This window comes from Crinia signifera, chromosome 5, assembly GCF_055691185.1.
Source record: "Crinia signifera chromosome 5, ASM5569118v1, whole genome shotgun sequence".
NCBI lineage: Eukaryota > Metazoa > Chordata > Amphibia > Anura > Myobatrachidae > Crinia > Crinia signifera.
The window spans coordinates 67,067,144-67,085,993 of NC_139221.1; the positions used below are offsets into that span (position 1 = coordinate 67,067,144).

General features: G+C 39.3%; 1 protein-coding gene across 1 annotated transcript in view; it reads left to right on the plus strand.

The window, feature by feature from the left end:
* Positions 1 to 18,850, plus strand: part of RB1CC1 (RB1 inducible coiled-coil 1) — a 145,167-nt gene that overhangs the window by 116,157 nt on the left and 10,160 nt on the right. The window contains exons 20-21 of the mRNA XM_083187391.1: positions 10,650 to 10,708; positions 14,778 to 14,905. Coding sequence (XP_083043517.1) covers positions 10,650 to 10,708; positions 14,778 to 14,905 — 187 coding nt within the window. The remainder of the gene's footprint in view (positions 1 to 10,649; positions 10,709 to 14,777; positions 14,906 to 18,850) is intronic.

An 18,850-nucleotide genomic window follows, 5' to 3' on the forward strand; every position in this document is an offset into this window, starting at 1 on the left:
TTCTTGTTACCTTCTTTGTACAATTTATTTTCATTTATTACTGCAAAATTATCATTTTCAGTGAGTTTACTCTTTCATTTATTTGCAAGAACAATTTTGTGTAAACAGTATAAAAGTTTTTTTTTAGTCTTTTATTTGGGAGCCAATTAACCTACCAGTATATTTTTGGATTGTGGGAGGATATGGGAGTAAACCCACGCAAGCACGGGGAGAATATACAAACTCTGCGCAGTTAGGGCCATGGTGGGAATTGAACCCATGAGACAAAAATGCTAAACATAACACCATCCATGCTTGCCCATTTAACACCATTTTCCCCTGATGGTTATTATCATGGTACACAATTATAGCCCACTTTTTTTCCCCAATGCAAAAAATTACTCTATTTGTTAAAAATGCATAGGGTCTGTGAAAATCCGCTCACCTATGTTTTCATGCCAGCTACAACATTAAAAATATTTTGTTATTGGAGATGTGATTTGCAGATGAAACCAGTACTTGATAAGTTTGCAAGATAGTAATGTATCTCGCACAGGATACTTTTGGGTTATTGTGAACATGAAAGAAACCAGCAATTTAGTAAATCATTATCACATAGAAAAATAATAAATGATGGAGGTGCTCCCAGAAATAAATGGATGTTTGTTCTTTACAACCACCCATTTGTACTTGAGTACAGTACTTGATAAGTGCAGGCATCGTGGCGAATAGGATCGCCCCAGGTGAGTCAATTAGCTGCAGTAAATTACCAAGAATAATTGAATGCCACCCATAATCCTTAATCTTCAATAACTGGATAATATTGGGAAACAAATATTTAGCAAAAGTGCACGGAGATACTGTAGAAGAAGGAGGAGCGTAGAGGGGTGTATTCCACGTAACAAATTATTTGCAGAAATTCTAAAATAGTGTAAGATGCCTGAAATTTCACTAGGACTGTGAATGAGAACCTTGGCACTCCAGCTGTTTTTGAGCTACACATTCCAGCATGCCCTGCAACAGTTTTTCTAATTGGTCATGCTAAAACTGTTGCAGGGAATGCTGGAATGTGTAGTTCAACAACAGCTGCAATGTCAAGGTTCTCCATCACTACATTGGGACAAAATAGATTTGGGGGGAAATGTATCAAACCTTCAAGAGATAAAGTTGACAAGTAGCCCAAAGCAACCAATCATCATCTATTTATTTACCTAGCAAAGTCTATAAAATGGCAGAAGCTGCTTAGTTGCTATGGGCAACTAATTTTTTTCATTTAAATTATTTAAGTGAAAATGTAACAAACGTTCTAAATAGTATGAGTGGACAAATTGGCTATAGTATCCAATCCAATACTAGCAATGGCTTTATGGAATGTGCTAGATAAATGATAGCTACCATCTGATTGCTATTGGCAACAGCACAAATGGAGTTGTAAAGGGAAATGTCCCGTAATTTCCTTCATTACCCATATCGCATATATTTGAGTAGATGTTTGTCAGGTAGATAATGTTTCATTCCATTTTTTTTAAATTCATGCACCTTGAAAAAGGGGCGCTGTTGGACCCCGAAAACGTCGGACACCCGCATTGAAATAAATGCCTGATTGATTTTTCACCAAGCCCTGTTTGCATTCTTATTGGAATATATATATATATATATATAAATATATATATATATATATAAATATATATATATATATATATATATATATATATATATATATTGCATACAAGGTTTGCAGGAATGGTGCGCTGACACCTGCTTAATTAGTAAACACTGAAGCTATTAAGAAGTCCACAGTTCTTAATATGAAATCGCTTGTTCCCAGACTGTGGAACTGCAGCACCCTTCTTCTGTCTTTGTCCCCAAGAGACAACGCCGAAGCAATCTACAAACAAAGAACAAGAAGGGGCGCCCAATAGCGTAGTATTGTCAAAACATATAAAAGTTTTTAATGAATAAAAGTGACAACCATCACTAGTACATTATCTGTACCATAAAAGTCCTCAGTGGTGGACTTAAAACCACATGGTGCATAACAAATATCCACACTGGCAAAATACAGGAACGTTTGGGGTTTAAACCGCAGGTCACTCACGGCTACCACAGGGAGAGATCTCCAATTTGCAGCGCTTGGCAGATTCCTTCAGCGACGGGCAGCTCAGCGGCTGCTAGCACCTTACGTATCCTGCTACTTGGAAAAGCGTCAGCCAGGCCACGCCCCTAGGTGTTTCATCAAGGACTTCGTCAGTGGACCCACACACCTTGACAAAGGGGGACCACCCCCGAAACGTTGGTTTCTTTTGCTGTGAATACACTACGTTTTTTCAAGACCCCAGAGTGCCAGCCTGCATTTATTTCATTCACATTCCTCCCGGAGGGCTGAAAGAGAAGTGGAGAGTGCCGGGCCGCATCAACCCATATATATATATATATATATATATATATATAGAATCCAGATGAATCCGGCACTCCAAGAATAAGCAATTAGAATCCTTGCTGGGGTGCCTTCCTTCAGGATTGGGTAATCCAGCAGAATAGGGTACAGATGAGGCGGCACTCGACAGACTTTGTTGCAGATAAAAAAGGATTTATTTCATTCCAACCAGTTTCGGGGTTACCCCCCTTCGTCAGGGACAGCAGTACACAAAATGGCAATGCATGCATCACAATATATACCAAATACCGCACAATCCCATTGGTTCCCACCACCCCCACAATCAAGACACAACATAGAGCTCACCTGTTCAAGTCCAGCATTCCCGCCAACGGAACGTGCAAAACTACACGTCCGTCATGGAAGCAGACACCAAACAGCCGGGATTCAGTGTCAGACGCCACTTCCGCACACCACGTTGCCAAGGCAGCGGGGAAAGCGTCATGACGTCATCAACCGATACCCGGAACTCCAGCAACAGGGCTGAGACGCACGTTCAGCCGGCCAATCAGACAGCCGTCTGAGAGGCAGAACCAACGCGTCAGAGTCCTGTGCCGGAGTCGGAGCGCTATGAACAGTTGCCTAGGCAACAGTAACAATAATACACTGAATACAACATCTATTCAAAGTTGAAAAAACTGCAAATGCCGTCATAAAGTACATGGTAAATAATACATAGTAATAATAACTCATACAAAGTGCCGACACAGAACTGCCCGCAGGATCACTGGGTGTCAATCCCGATCCGGTGACTAGGCTGAGTCCTGAAAAACATATACATGAAAAAACTTGTACATCTGTGTGAACAAACAGATTAACCTATAAGTAATTATTATTAAAGAAAGCACTGTAAGCCAAGTGTCTCATTTAACCCTTTTGGGGCCAAGGTATTTAAGACAAAGATCCAGCGGCTTTCCCGCTGTAATAAAGCTTTATTTCTATTACCACCCCTGGCTGTGGGTGGAATGTGGTCTATTATAATAGATCTGATACTCGCCACACTGTGTTTAAATACCCCACAGTGTCTAGCGAATGGTTGGTCGCTAGAGCCCTTGAGTAGAGCCTGCTGTATGGCTGTCCTATGTTGGGCCATTCGTGTTTTGAATTGGGTTTGTGTCTTCCCAACATAGGACATGCCACATGGACATGTCAAAAGATAAACCACGTAAGTAGAAGTACAGGTTAAGGCAAAATTGATCTTAAAATATTTTCCCGTATGTGGATGTCTGAATTTGTCACAAGGTGCGAGGCTGCGACAGGTCACACAACCCAGACATCTATAACATCCTAATTTGTGGGAAAGAAAATGTTGGGCTGGTTGTTTCCTATCCCACCCCGTGATGTCTAACTTCACCACAGAATCCTTAATGTTTTTATTTCTCGTAATACTGGGTAAGACATTGCTGTTAGATAACAAAGGTAGTTTTTTATCAGAGGATAGCATGGGCCACCACTGTTTAATTTGTTTAGTGACATGACGGTCGGATGCTGAGTACTTGTGTACCCACGGGATCTTAGGCTTTTGATCTACCACAGTTGGAGCAGGGCGGGTGACCAAAAGGGAGTCCCTGGACATGGACAATGCACGCTGTTTGGATTTAACCAAATCAGCCTTTTTATATCCTCTTTGTATAAACTTCTGAACTACCTTATCCAAAGTAGCCTCAGTTTCAGATACGTCCGAAGTAATCCTTCTGGCCCTTAATAATTGAGAATAGGGCAAACCCCTACGCAAAGCCAGGGGATGGAAGCTATCGTTACGTAAGATTGTATTGCGGTCAGTGCTTTTAGTAAATAAGGCGGTACTGATCACGCCATCATGTATTAAAATATTCACATCTAGAAATTGCACAGAACTTTCATGAATGTTATAAGTAAATTTAATGGCACTATCTGAGGTATTATGAACATCTAATAGGGTCTGCAGTGACTCCCTTGTATCCATCCAGAGTATCAACAGATCGTCGATATAACGACGATATAGGCAGATCTCTGATCTGAGCCTCACCTTATCAACATCATAAAATAGCTGACACTCTGTATGGTACATGAATGCGTTGGCATACGCCGGAGCCACCGCAGATCCCATGGCACAGCCAGAGACTTGTAGCAAGAATTTGCCATTATACAAAAAATAGTTTCGAGTTAGTACCAAACGTTGTTACGTTTGGTACTAACTCGAAACTATTTTTTGTATAATGGCAAATTCTTGCTACAAGTCTCTGGCTGTGCCATGGGATCTGCGGTGGCTCCGGCGTATGCCAACGCATTCATGTACCATACAGAGTGTCAGCTATTTTATGATGTTGATAAGGTGAGGCTCAGATCAGAGATCTGCCTATATCGTCGTTATATCGACGATCTGTTGATACTCTGGATGGATACAAGGGAGTCACTGCAGACCCTATTAGATGTTCATAATACCTCAGATAGTGCCATTAAATTTACTTATAACATTCATGAAAGTTCTGTGCAATTTCTAGATGTGAATATTTTAATACATGATGGCGTGATCAGTACCGCCTTATTTACTAAAAGCACTGACCGCAATACAATCTTACGTAACGATAGCTTCCATCCCCTGGCTTTGCGTAGGGGTTTGCCCTATTCTCAATTATTAAGGGCCAGAAGGATTACTTCGGACGTATCTGAAACTGAGGCTACTTTGGATAAGGTAGTTCAGAAGTTTATACAAAGAGGATATAAAAAGGCTGATTTGGTTAAATCCAAACAGCGTGCATTGTCCATGTCCAGGGACTCCCTTTTGGTCACCCGCCCTGCTCCAACTGTGGTAGATCAAAAGCCTAAGATCCCGTGGGTACACAAGTACTCAGCATCCGACCGTCATGTCACTAAACAAATTAAACAGTGGTGGCCCATGCTATCCTCTGATAAAAAACTACCTTTGTTATCTAACAGCAATGTCTTACCCAGTATTACGAGAAATAAAAACATTAAGGATTCTGTGGTGAAGTTAGACATCACGGGGTGGGATAGGAAACAACCAGCCCAACATTTTCTTTCCCACAAATTAGGATGTTATAGATGTCTGGGTTGTGTGACCTGTCGCAGCCTCGCACCTTGTGACAAATTCAGACATCCACATACGGGAAAATATTTTAAGATCAATTTTGCCTTAACCTGTACTTCTACTTACGTGGTTTATCTTTTGACATGTCCATGTGGCATGTCCTATGTTGGGAAGACACAAACCCAATTCAAAACACGAATGGCCCAACATAGGACAGCCATACAGCAGGCTCTACTCAAGGGCTCTAGCGACCAACCATTCGCTAGACACTGTGGGGTATTTAAACACAGTGTGGCGAGTATCAGATCTATTATAATAGACCACATTCCACCCACAGCCAGGGGTGGTAATAGAAATAAAGCTTTATTACAGCGGGAAAGCCGCTGGATCTTTGTCTTAAATACCTTGGCCCCAAAAGGGTTAAATGAGACACTTGGCTTACAGTGCTTTCTTTAATAATAATTACTTATAGGTTAATCTGTTTGTTCACACAGATGTACAAGTTTTTTCATGTATATGTTTTTCAGGACTCAGCCTAGTCACCGGATCGGGATTGACACCCAGTGATCCTGCGGGCAGTTCTGTGTCGGCACTTTGTATGAGTTATTATTACTATGTATTATTTACCATGTACTTTATGACGGCATTTGCAGTTTTTTCAACTTTGAATAGATGTTGTATTCAGTGTATTATTGTTACTGTTGCCTAGGCAACTGTTCATAGCGCTCCGACTCCGGCACAGGACTCTGACGCGTTGGTTCTGCCTCTCAGACGGCTGTCTGATTGGCCGGCTGAACGTGCGTCTCAGCCCTGTTGCTGGAGTTCCGGGTATCGGTTGATGACGTCATGACGCTTTCCCCGCTGCCTTGGCAACGTGGTGTGCGGAAGTGGCGTCTGACACTGAATCCCGGCTGTTTGGTGTCTGCTTCCATGACGGACGTGTAGTTTTGCACGTTCCGTTGGCGGGAATGCTGGACTTGAACAGGTGAGCTCTATGTTGTGTCTTGATTGTGGGGGTGGTGGGAACCAATGGGATTGTGCGGTATTTGGTATATATTGTGATGCATGCATTGCCATTTTGTGTACTGCTGTCCCTGACGAAGGGGGGTAACCCCGAAACTGGTTGGAATGAAATAAATCCTTTTTTATCTGCAACAAAGTCTGTCGAGTGCCGCCTCATCTGTACCCTATATATATATATATATATATATATATATATATATATATATATATATATCAGTCCAATGAAAAGAGGCACACAGACGTTTTTGCAATTGATGAAAAACTCTAATTAGGCATAATCGAGCGCTTTCGGGGAAATGTACCCCATCCTCAGGATACCTGCCACAAAGTATACAAAACAGATTTGTATACTTTGTGGCAGGTATCCTGAGGACGGGGTACATTTCCCCGAAAGCGCTCGATTATGCCTAATTAGAGTTTTTCATCAATTGCAAAAACGTCTGTGTGCCTCTTTTCATTGGACTGATACATGATTATTTTTTGAGTGCACCAGACTGGATGTCCAGTTTTATTGGGAGTGCCGGCATAAAAGAACTGTGTGTGTGTATATATATATATATATATATATATATATATATATATATATATATATATATATATATATATATATATATATATATATATTATTCGTTTTGTAGTGCGGCACTACACAATAACTCCAATCAAGGGATAAGCTTCATTAATTATATATATATAATATATATATATATATATATATATTCCAAATAAAGCCTTACTTTTACTCCAATGTGGTTGTTACAATGTCTCCCTTTGTATCATTTGCTTAATGACTTACTGTTACATGCTTTTTTATGCAACCTCACTGTCACGCAACTTTCATCTTTCTTTAATCATAAAAATATGTATAAATTCTTGCCTTAGGAGATGTAGATATGTGAATGTTGTATCTCTTAAGTGTAGAACATCTAAATGTTCTTGACCTATCTTAGGAATGTACTTTATTCTGTTCCCGTGCTTTTCTATTCCATAAATACTTCTTGACCTCAAAGCTTATTACATAAATATGGGTTTGAAAAACCTATTGCAAATAGGTTTTTCACTTTAAACTCTAATGATAACAGAAGAGGGAAATCATTATTTGAGCATTCTATACGGTGGACTATGGATTTCTAAAATGATGCACCTTTTTAGTCCAGGTTTTTTACTTTGAACAAGGTCCCCTAGGTTAGAACAGAATAGATAGAATTTTATAGCCAATGGCCTATCAATGGTTAGAAGCAGATGCCATTGTAAAAAATGTTTAATCAGGATGGAAATTCTCAGTATGTTATATGACATAAAATTAAACATCCCTAGCAATCTATTTCAATAGAAAAGTAAATGTCAAACTCTTATTAGTATTATTTTATGTTATTATTCTCTTCTCTTTTTTTGGGATAGTTATTGTTGTTGCAGCTTTTAGTTAAAATTATTCTACAGCCAACAACATAGTAGGAAGTAACATCAGAACCCTATAAAAAAGGAAGCTTAGGGAGTGTACACACTACAGCGATATTGGGCTTTTTATGTTTGTTTTTCATTTCTAGGCAAATTAGAACAAATCTGGCATATCGTTAAGTAATGAGTATGGCTAGTTTGTGTGCTTCCGCAGGTGCAGGTCACATCTTCTGGTCAGCCCTGTTGCAGGTTTAACCAGTAGATATTGCTAATGATGCCATGCTGCCTATGCATGGCATGTTAGATTGGGCTGTTGTCCCATGTATCATCCAAGTGTATATGCACTTGCCATTGCAGGTCCTGTCGCCCATCGGATCCGCTAGCTACAGCTAAATAATTGCTTATTGATGTGAAAATGAAATTGCCATAGTTTCGGCTTGATCGGATTACGTTAAGACCTGCTTCATCAGCCCTAAAGTTATGAAAAATGGCAATTTTTGCTAAAAAAAAAAAATAGTGCATTTTTTTTTTACCATATGATGGCAAGCATTTGTCATAGGAACCTGAATTTGGTCTTATTTCTTAGATAATTTCCTGGCTTCCATTTTGATTCACCATTACTTTACTAAAGTGTATATAATGGAAGATATTTAGCATTTACCAGGTTCAAAACCGTTTCTAACTCATAAAATTTACTTTTTTCGTAAATGCGTAAAAAATCCCTCTTTACATGGGAAATTTTAATTTTAAGTAAGCTTTCTTTGTTTCTTCAATTTGTTGCATTTAAACACATCCAAATAATATATCAATGTCATTTTTTTTCCAGATAATTCCTTTGTCATGTTGTTTTGAGTTTTTGTTCTAATCTTCTTCAAGAGATTTAATATCTCAAGTGACTTTTTATATACTGATTCAGATGTTTGGTTTGATAAGCAGACAATAGTCAGGGGTCTCTGAGTCATAAATGGCACTGCAAAAAGAGGTGTAAATCTAATGCAAGATTTGAATACTAGTATTGCAAAGAATGAAGAACAAAAGCAATACATGTTGCTGAATGTCGAAAGCTCTATCCAGACCCTCAAAAGCTAGCCTCTACAAACCTCTACCTACACTAGCAACCGATTAGATTAATTTTAAATATAATTTACTGATTAGAATAATTTTAAATATAATTTACAAATAAAACCCTGTGTTATGTGGTACCACTTGTACTTTTTGAAGATTGTTCTTGTAGTAATTAAGTTGATGATAATGATTACAATAAAGAGTTGGTTCATATTTAGGTATTTGGTATTTGTATTTTTTCTCCACCCATTTTCCCTCTTTGTGAAGCCCGGTTTTCACTCACATCTTGGATTGTTTTATTTATAAAAAGCACTATACTGGCACTTTTTTTATTTTAAATGAAACAAAAATAAAAAAAAGACCTAAAAAAATATACTGTTTAGTTAATTTTCAATTCTATAAACTTTAGAAAAGTAATTGTATGAATCAAAATTGAAGCCAGGAACATTTATCTAAGAAATATGACCAAATCCAGGTTCCTAAGACAAACGGTAGCAAACCCTGCAATTTTTTTTTTTTTTTTTTTAAATGGCCATTTTTCATAACTTTAGGGCAGGTGAGGCAGGTCTTAACGTTATCAGATTAAGCTGAAACTTTGGCAATGTCATTTTTATACTAATTGGCAACTTATTAGATGGTCCCCCAAAAGAAATTGATTTATTGTGACCACCCTAATGTTAATAAAGACCCATTATCTACAGAGGTGTCCTTACTCATCTAGCATTATATGCACAATGCTGCATGTCACACCTCAGTCATATATTGCCGCTTCTCTCAAATTAGCATTTTTTTCCAGTAATATTATCTGTACTCCACTCAAGGAGAAATATATTAGGTGTATGTATGATTTTTGCATGTATCGCATTAGCAGTGCTAATAATGCACAAAATGAGTGACCGTTGAGCAAAAAAGAAGCATGGAGGTGGTTAGTTTAATTTATCTTGGCGCACCAAATGGGGCTATTCGGCATGATAAGATCTGTGGGTTGCGGACACATCTGTATTTTGCTGATAAAGAAAAACCCCATAAAATAAAGAAAAATGATCAGGCAGTCGTTCTGTATGTATGTAGAGCTGTGTTTCACAACTCCAGTCCTCAGGGACCTATAAAAGAGCATGTGTTACAGATCTCCTAAGTATTACAAGTGGAATAATCAGCTCCACCTGTAAAACGTTTAATATGTGTCCACCAATGATGAAAACACCTGTGCCCCAACAAAAACATTTGGTAAACATGCACCTATAGGGGTAGCTGATGACTGGCTTTGAGAAACACTACTGTAGAGCGATGTAGAAGCTAATTGGATATTACATGTAGAAAGTTACAACAAAGCATGTCTTTCGATTGTAGGACTCTGCGTGTAAGTATAAATGAAAAATAATTTTGTATTGTTACATTTCTCAGAAAATCTAAGACCAGAATGTTTTGAGAAGAATGCAAAAGAACTGAATTTTATGGAATTTGTCATACTATAAATAGATTGTTACATATCCTTTGTGCTTGTTATACAGCTTGGAAAAAATCTTTGCCAGATGAAAAAGGCAGATGTAGGCTGACATGTAGAGGGCATGATTGGAGGCCATTGCATTGCTCCTGCATGATTGGAGGCCAATTTACACCTCTGACTAGACCACACTCAATGCAACTGTACAGTTTTTTATAATGTGAAAATTAATGATTTAATTTATATAATTTTTCAAAAATTTTTTATTTTAGATGTCCCAAAGTATGTCTTCGGTTTCTTCAAGGCATTCAGAGAAAATAGCAATTCGAGAGTAAGTTACAATATTTATTTCCATATAAAGATGCACATGCTGGTTTATTAATAGTTTTTTTTTTTTTACAATATATTTAATTTGAGCTTTTTAATTACTGGTTATTGTTTCCTTTTGCTTCTTTTTGAGGCAGTGACATATATGTACTAATAACTGTCCCAATATAGTAAAAGCATATACAAAAGGGGGACTAAGGTCTCACTACATTGGTAGCATTAAAGAGTTTACCAAAGGTTTTTCTATTTCCCTGTCTTCATCCATTAGAACAAGCTTGAGAAAGAGGCAGCGGGTATCCTATGTCAGGATGTGTAAACTGACATCACAGGTTACCTGCCTTGTTATGGACCCTTGTGATTCTAAGATGAATACTTAATTCCCCACTCCAGTCTTCGGAGAACCACTAACAGTACATGTTTCACAGAGCTCCCATAGGGTAAAGTTCCTGTACCTAAATAGAACTTGGGCTCAGAGCGACACCATCTGTATATTACATTTTGTTTTATACTGATGTAAGAAGAACACCGTAATCAATATTAAGAGCGAAAGCTTCATCATTAATTAATGGCCATCTTATGTCCGTGTGGCAAAAAAACAGTTCCTAGCAATTGTTTGTTTGAGTAAATCTTTTTTTAAGCTTTGTAGAATACATTTCATTTAGCTTGTCAAATGGGGAGTTGTCAGGGTAAAAATTACTTGAAGTCGGCAACATCTGACATATCTAAGTGGATAATACAAATAGCACAATGTAAAAATGTGTCTTGCCTGATTGTTTGAATGTACAGTACTTAAATACTGTATAGTGGGCCTGATTCTGGTTCACTCGCAAAAGGTGGGGCAGATGTAACGTGCAGAGAGAGTGAAACTCTGTACACACGGAGCAATATATTGCGACCAGAGATGTTTGCTGATGAAAAGGAGACACTGCTAGGGGAAACAGCTGAACTGTGGGGGGGGGAAGCCACTGTGACCAGCGACCATTGCAGGGATGGTCGCGGAGAGTCTTGCTAGAATCCCGCCGTGTGTACGGGGCTTTAGATTTGGATGGGGTAGTACTTCAAACTCATATCTATATTGTATTGTAAAAATATAGCAGCCAGTATTTACTCTGCATAGAAACAATATAACAATATATCTATTAATTCCCATAACATCCTAAATATTTATTTTCAAGACTAATCAAAAAAAATTTCTGCAGCATAAATAAAATTTGGAATTAAAAATGTAAATCCTCAATTTCCCTTTAAAAAAAGTATATTCTCAAATGATTATAAAATAATGATTCTTATAGTACAGGTTGAACACCGATTATCCGGCATCGTCGGTTCCAGCACTGTGCCGGATTACCGAAATTGCCGGATTATCAGTGATACTATTTTAAACCACCATAACCCCGCAGCGCGATCCCCGCAGCCCGGCTCTCACCTTCGCCACACCACCCACAGCTTCTCTCTGGCTCCCATGGCATTCCACCTCCCGCAGCAATTATTGGATCCCTTAGCATGACCCCCCCCACCCGCAACCTGATCCCACTCCCTGCATTCCAATACCCTCTACCTCTCTAAACCTTCCCACTGCCCTTGCAACTACTTCTAAGCCCTCCCACAGTACCCACTATGTCTAAAAAGCAAACAAAACTTACTTCCGGCAGGCAACCGATGTGTCCGGATTAGAGAAGTTTCCGGATCAACGGTGCCGGAAAATCGGGGTTGTACCTGTAATAGGAATTCCCAACCCTATGCATTATTTCACTTTAAACTACTTATCTTTCATGTAGTCCCATGATGCATTAACTGTCCCTAAATTCTCTCAAATAATAAAAGTGAACTAATTGCTCACTTTACTCTTATTTAACTGTGTACTATTCTTTCAGAACATTTTGGGTAGGTCTATTCAGTGGTATTGTTGCCTTAAAACATTTCTTCCTGTTAATCTACTTGGTACAATATGCAATATAAGGGGATGCCAGGGTAACATTTGAATGTAACATATACAGTTATGTCTGAGTTTCTGTTCTATAAATAAGCCATTAAAGTGCACGCAGGACCTGACATTTTTATTAGGAAAAATAAATTGCTTGTACAACTGATGCCACCATACAAATCCTAAGATATATGTACACGGGTGAATATTTACAGATCCATGTCTTTAAATGTAATGCTGTTTAGATGGTAATAAAAATACAACTTTAAATTATGATTTAACTACTGAGACTTCACATACTGCCTTCCCTGGAATAGAACGTCCTAACTGTTATGTCTTTTCATACTTCCCTCTCCAGAAAATCTAACTTCCGAACTACTTTGCAAAGAAGAGTTATTAACATACTGTACATTTTTCATTGCTTTATTTTACAAAAGTACTATCTATATGTATATAATGTGTTTTTAAGAATTAATGTTTTGACTTGAAGTTTAGCTATTTCTGTGCATTTATGGGAAAATATTGAAATCAATCTGTTTGACATGTCTACTTATTAATATGTGTTGAATAATAAAGTTCTACCCTATATACTGTATATTTAAGAAAGTATACATAATAGAAACAAATTATATTTTTTTTAAAACATCCATCTTTATGTATACTTACATCCAACTCGGCAGAACTCATTGTTCCAAAGACATGTTCTAAAAACTCAATACGACCTCAATAAATTGTAATAATTTACTTCACGGAGATAATATTACTAAAACACACAAAGCTTCAATTACCTGGTACAGATGCAGCCTTTCTTTTTGTTTCTGGCACCTGTATCTGGCACCTGGTGCACATTGCCGGGAATGGGGCACACAAGTGTCCCCGACACATGCGCACCACATTGCCTTACCGCGCCAGGAGCCGCTCTGATGAGAGCGGCTCCATCTGAATGTCTGTGAATCCACACCAAAAATGGGTTTCCAGACCATAAGTCACAAACTATTTCTCAATAAAAGTACATTGCTTTATAAAAAGGAATTCATAGAGTCTGGCTGAATTAACCACATACCATAGATATTGGTATAATAAATGTGTTATTTATTTATATTGTAATTGTGATCATAGAAATTTAACTTTTAACATAATAAAATAATTGGCCATCTGTAGCATAAAAACAAAATTACATTAAACCATTTTAAAATGAAATTACTTTAACGTAACATATGCAATATTCCTACATCATGTGCATATAGGTATAAATACCTATCATTGGTTGAAACGTTGATTCTTTTTGTAATCCACAAAATTCTGTAGAGAAATGCTGGTTGATCCACAGTTATTTTGTGGTGTACATTCCCAACAGTATTTACATTAATCACCATGCCCGTATATAGATAATTGCGAACATGGTACGGAACGTTCGGGGGTTGAATTCCGCCACAATTGCCAATGATGGAGGGGAATCTTTTAGCTGCAAAAAAAGAGCTTACCCTGCTATTTTTACTTAATGATGTCCCGATTTGAAGCCGTGTACACACGGGACCCAGCGATTTTGACTATCAAGATGTAGTTAAGCCATCAGAGAGACGGCTAACTACATCCTGCCAGCCCTGGAAGATGCGACCAAATACACAGTGTAGCAAGAATATTCTTGCCTGCACTGTCTATTTGGCAGGCAATAGCAATGCTGCGGGGGTTGCTATCGTCTGCTGTGTACACACAAAGCGTTTCAGGCAAACCTTCTAAGCGATTTTGACGCTGTAGTCAAAATCGCTTAGAAGAATCGCCCCGTGTGTACACCCCTTTAGCCTCAAGGTTTTCACAGGATTTCATAAATTAGTAAATTGTATATTTTGCCTAAGGCTACATTCTATATCTACATCAATGGGAACAGTGGCCCTTTCAGGAGCTAAAGCAGAATTCACGTGTTGATGGTAGCAATCTGTGCAAACATTGATACAGTCTTTTTATAGTATTGGATCAAGATTGCCTTAACGCAAATGCTGAGATTCTCTAATGAGATTGCATTGTTCTAATCAGTGCTAGAACCTATATACCAATTTAAGATATAAAGATAACAAAGGGCAAAACATGAGCCAATGTTACAAATATGCGATCCCTCATAACCATATCAATATATTTTTTTTTTTCACAGCTTCATAGTTGGCGATTTGGTACTTATCATTTTGGATGAACGCCACGACAATTATGTGTTATTCACAGTCAGCCCAACATTGTATTTCTTACATTCAGAGTCACTTTCTGCATTAGATCTTAAACCAGGTGAGTGCGCGAAGTGTCATAAATGTTCCTAGAGAAATGGTATACAGAGCATCTGCTGTTCAATCATCATTGTAAATCTCTTCCAGCTTTGCTTCTGTGTTTCTCATCTCTTTAAACACGTGCTTCTGTATACTACAAAATCTTAGGAATGTTTCACCAAACTGCGAGCAATAATGTTCTCTTTTGCTCAATGTCCTATACTACTAAAGCCCCATACACACTAGATGATATAGTAGAACATATCACTCAGAAGGGCCATCGTCTAGTGTGTACATGCAATATTGTTAATGATGCATGCAGTCGCAGGTAGCATTGTGAGGCCAAGGAAACTGCATATGTGACACAGTCCATGGCCTCGCTGTGTTCATGAAACGGGCATCTAGTGCAGTGGTTCCAGACTCTAGTCCTCGGGTACCCAGACAACAGTTCATATTTTCCAGGTCACTTTACACGGTGCACCGGCCGGGTGACTTGGTAAACGTGAACTGTGACGGCTACTTGAGGATGGGAACGACTGATCTAGTGCAACTTTGCATGGAAAATATAAACAGTGTTATTAATTTATTGCACTTACAGACACAAAAGATAAAATGGCACATCTCAATAAAAAAGTTGAGGTTTGGTCTCCTACCAGAATTATAACATTATGGAGCACAGTATGTATCAAAGCTTGGTTCAGTCCTCGGCTTCACTGCACAGTTCAGTTTCTCCTTTATAAAGTAACAATTTTCAGGGTTTTAAAAACAAACAAACGTGATTGACCTTATCCTTATATCCAATAAATGTTTCTATTAAAATGGAAACTAAACGGTAAATAAATCCCCAGTAGTTTAATGTTGATACATTCTGGTGTTAGGGTAGTGGTTTGTGATGGAGCTGAGCGTTTGTCCAGATTCTGGAACTGGAGAGAGCCCGGAGCAGGAACATTCCTGACCATATACAGGAGTATAGTTACAACTTGAACACAAGTAATAATACTAATAAAAAAAAAAGACGGAGCCCTCCCCAGCCTGCCTTCTCTGGATAGCTATGGTAAGCCAAGGCCTATTGTTCAATACAATTGAACAATACAATAGGGCAGTGTTTCCCAAACTGTGCGCCGTGGCTCCCTGGGGTGCCTCGGGACACTTGCAGGGGTGCCTCGGGTTGGTCGTCCAGGACCAATTCAAATTATTTATGATCAATTATTTCTGGACAAAACCAGTGCTGGTGGCTGCCAATCATAAAATGTGTACAATCAGAACCAAATCCTGCCCGTTACCACATAACTGAACCTAAGAAACACATATAACACAATCGACTTAATTTGATATATATTTTTTGGGGCCTAGGGGTGCCGTGGAAAAATTCTGATACTCTAGGGTGCCGTGATTAGAAAAAGATTGGGATCCACTGCAATAGGGGATTAGCAGAGTAATCCTATTACTCACTTAATCATATTAAAGGGCTAGATGAGGATGTATCTATCTGTTAAGGGCCCCACACACAGCACAATTTTCAGGCATTTTCTGAGCGATTTTACTAAATCACTCAGAAAATGCCTGAAAATGCATGTAAATCGCTGTGTGTATAGCCCACACAGCGATTTACATGCGCGCCCCCGCCGTTCTGAATCTGCACAAGATTCAGAACGGACCTGCCCGTCAATCAAGAGCAGTCGCTCAGAAGCTCCTGCTCATATGTGGCCTCGGATGTGAGCAGGGCCTTCTGAGCGACGCTGAACGCCGCCCTGGTGTCCCCTGCTCACCGCCCCCTTGACACGCCGGACGCCGCCTCCCCCTGCTCGCCGCACGAAGACGCCGCCCCACCGCCGCCCCCTGCTTCCTCCCCCCTCCCCCTGCTCGCCGCACGGAGACGGAGCAGGGGGAAAAATCCACTCACCCACTTGCCGGCAAATCTGCTGCCTACCCGCAGCAGCTCCCGGTCCCCCTGTCACCTGTCCTCTGGCGGCGAAGTGATTCAAGCCGCCCGCCCGCCTGCTCACACGTCCCCCTGCTGCCACAGCTCCACTGCCACCAATGATAAGTTTCTTTATAGAATATAATATATATATAAACCACTGCCACCAATGACAAGGCTTCCATATATATATATATATATATCGAAACACAACAAAATCCCCAAAATTGCGCTTAAATATACACACAATCAGTGGTCGCTATTGGACACTTAGGTTCCCCACCAGTAGGAACCCAACAATTTCTACTAGCCACAATAGTGTCTTCAGCGCCCTATGTGCAATAAGTAATGTCCATTCAACAAATAAAATTATATAAAAATAATGAAAGATGCTTGTAGCTTCAGTTTTTCTGGAAAAATCCTGTTTATTTGATCACTAGGGTAGTGATCAAATAAACAGGATTTTTCCAGAAAAACTGAAGCTACAAGCATCTTTCATTATTTTTATATAATTTTATTTGTTGAATGGACATTACTTATTGCACATAGGGTGCTGAAGACACTATTGTGGCTAATATATATATATATATATATATATATATATATATATATATATATATATATATATATATATATATATATATATATATATATATATATATATATATGTGTGTATGTATGTATGTATATATATGTATATATATATATATATATATATATATATATATATATTGATTTGATGACGTCAGTTCTGCCGGCGGAAAGGGCGGGTGTTGTAACCCTGTCCCGCTCAGCCACACACTTTCTGGTGATCGTTTGTATAAAGGTATGTTCGTTTTTATATGTGTTATAACCTGATGTGCTAGTGTGCGGTCCTGGGTCTCCTGGCAGCGGGTCTGGGGACGGGCAGCGGGGGTCCGGGGATTGGTGTGTTAACTCCGGCTCCTAGCGCTGCCGGGCAGCAGATTTTGAAAAGACTTGCCGGACGCTGATTGGCTGAATTCAGCCAATCAGCGTCCGGCAAGTCTTTTCAAAGTCATCAGCGCTTCCCGCCGCCAGGCACAGACAGATAGCGCTAGGAGACAGAGTGAGTGAATGCTGCCGCTACACCAGTCCCTGGACCCCTGGATGCTGCCTTCCCCCGCTGGCTGCACACAGGTATGTTGGCAGCAGGGGTCCAGGGACTGGTGTAGCGGCAGCTTTCACTCACTCGTCACTCCGTCTCCTAGCGCTCTTTGCCTGGAGGCGGGAAGCGCTGATGATTTTGAAAACACTTGCCGGACGCTGATTGGCAACCAAATCAGCGTCCGGCAAGTCGACCAAATGACTGCCGCCCCGGGCGCCGAAACACCTAGTTTCGGCCCTGTATATAGTGACACTCCCCCAGGCTTTAGTTCAACCCCTTATTTACATTTTTAATTCTTTTTTTATTCCCCTGAAGTTTCTGTGAGAGATTTGAAATCTCTCATGCTGAATCTGCCATTATGAATCTCTGGCACAAATCTGTGTGTGTGTGGCTCATTATCTGAAAAATTCCGTTTTAGGGAAATCTCTCGTGCTGAATCTCCCGTTATGAATCTCTGGCACAAATCTCTGCGTATGTAGGCCCCTTTAGTCTGCTAATAGACATAGCTAACAACATTTTTATTAGTATGGAGCTGGATGTTCCAAACACAGATATACAAAACAGCTGATCCTTCTGTAGATCCCATGACAATGTCAAAGTCCAGATTTGCTAATGGGAACATGTCAACTATTTCAGCCTAGCGCACAATAATATTAGCCAGGACACTTTTGTGAATCAGGCAAAGCGACAGTACTGTATGGTGGTCTATGATTAATACTTTGCACATCCTTTAGAAACAGACAGAAATAAACCCAGCAATTTGTAATGAAAAACAGAGAACAGAAGAAAGCTTTGTTTCTGTTTTCATGGCTCTTCGTGTTGCGATTTGCACTTTTTATCTGTTTCCCCTTATAAACTGGAACTGTGCAGAATACTCTAAATGCAAACGGGTTCATCTCACAAGACAAAATGCTGGCTGG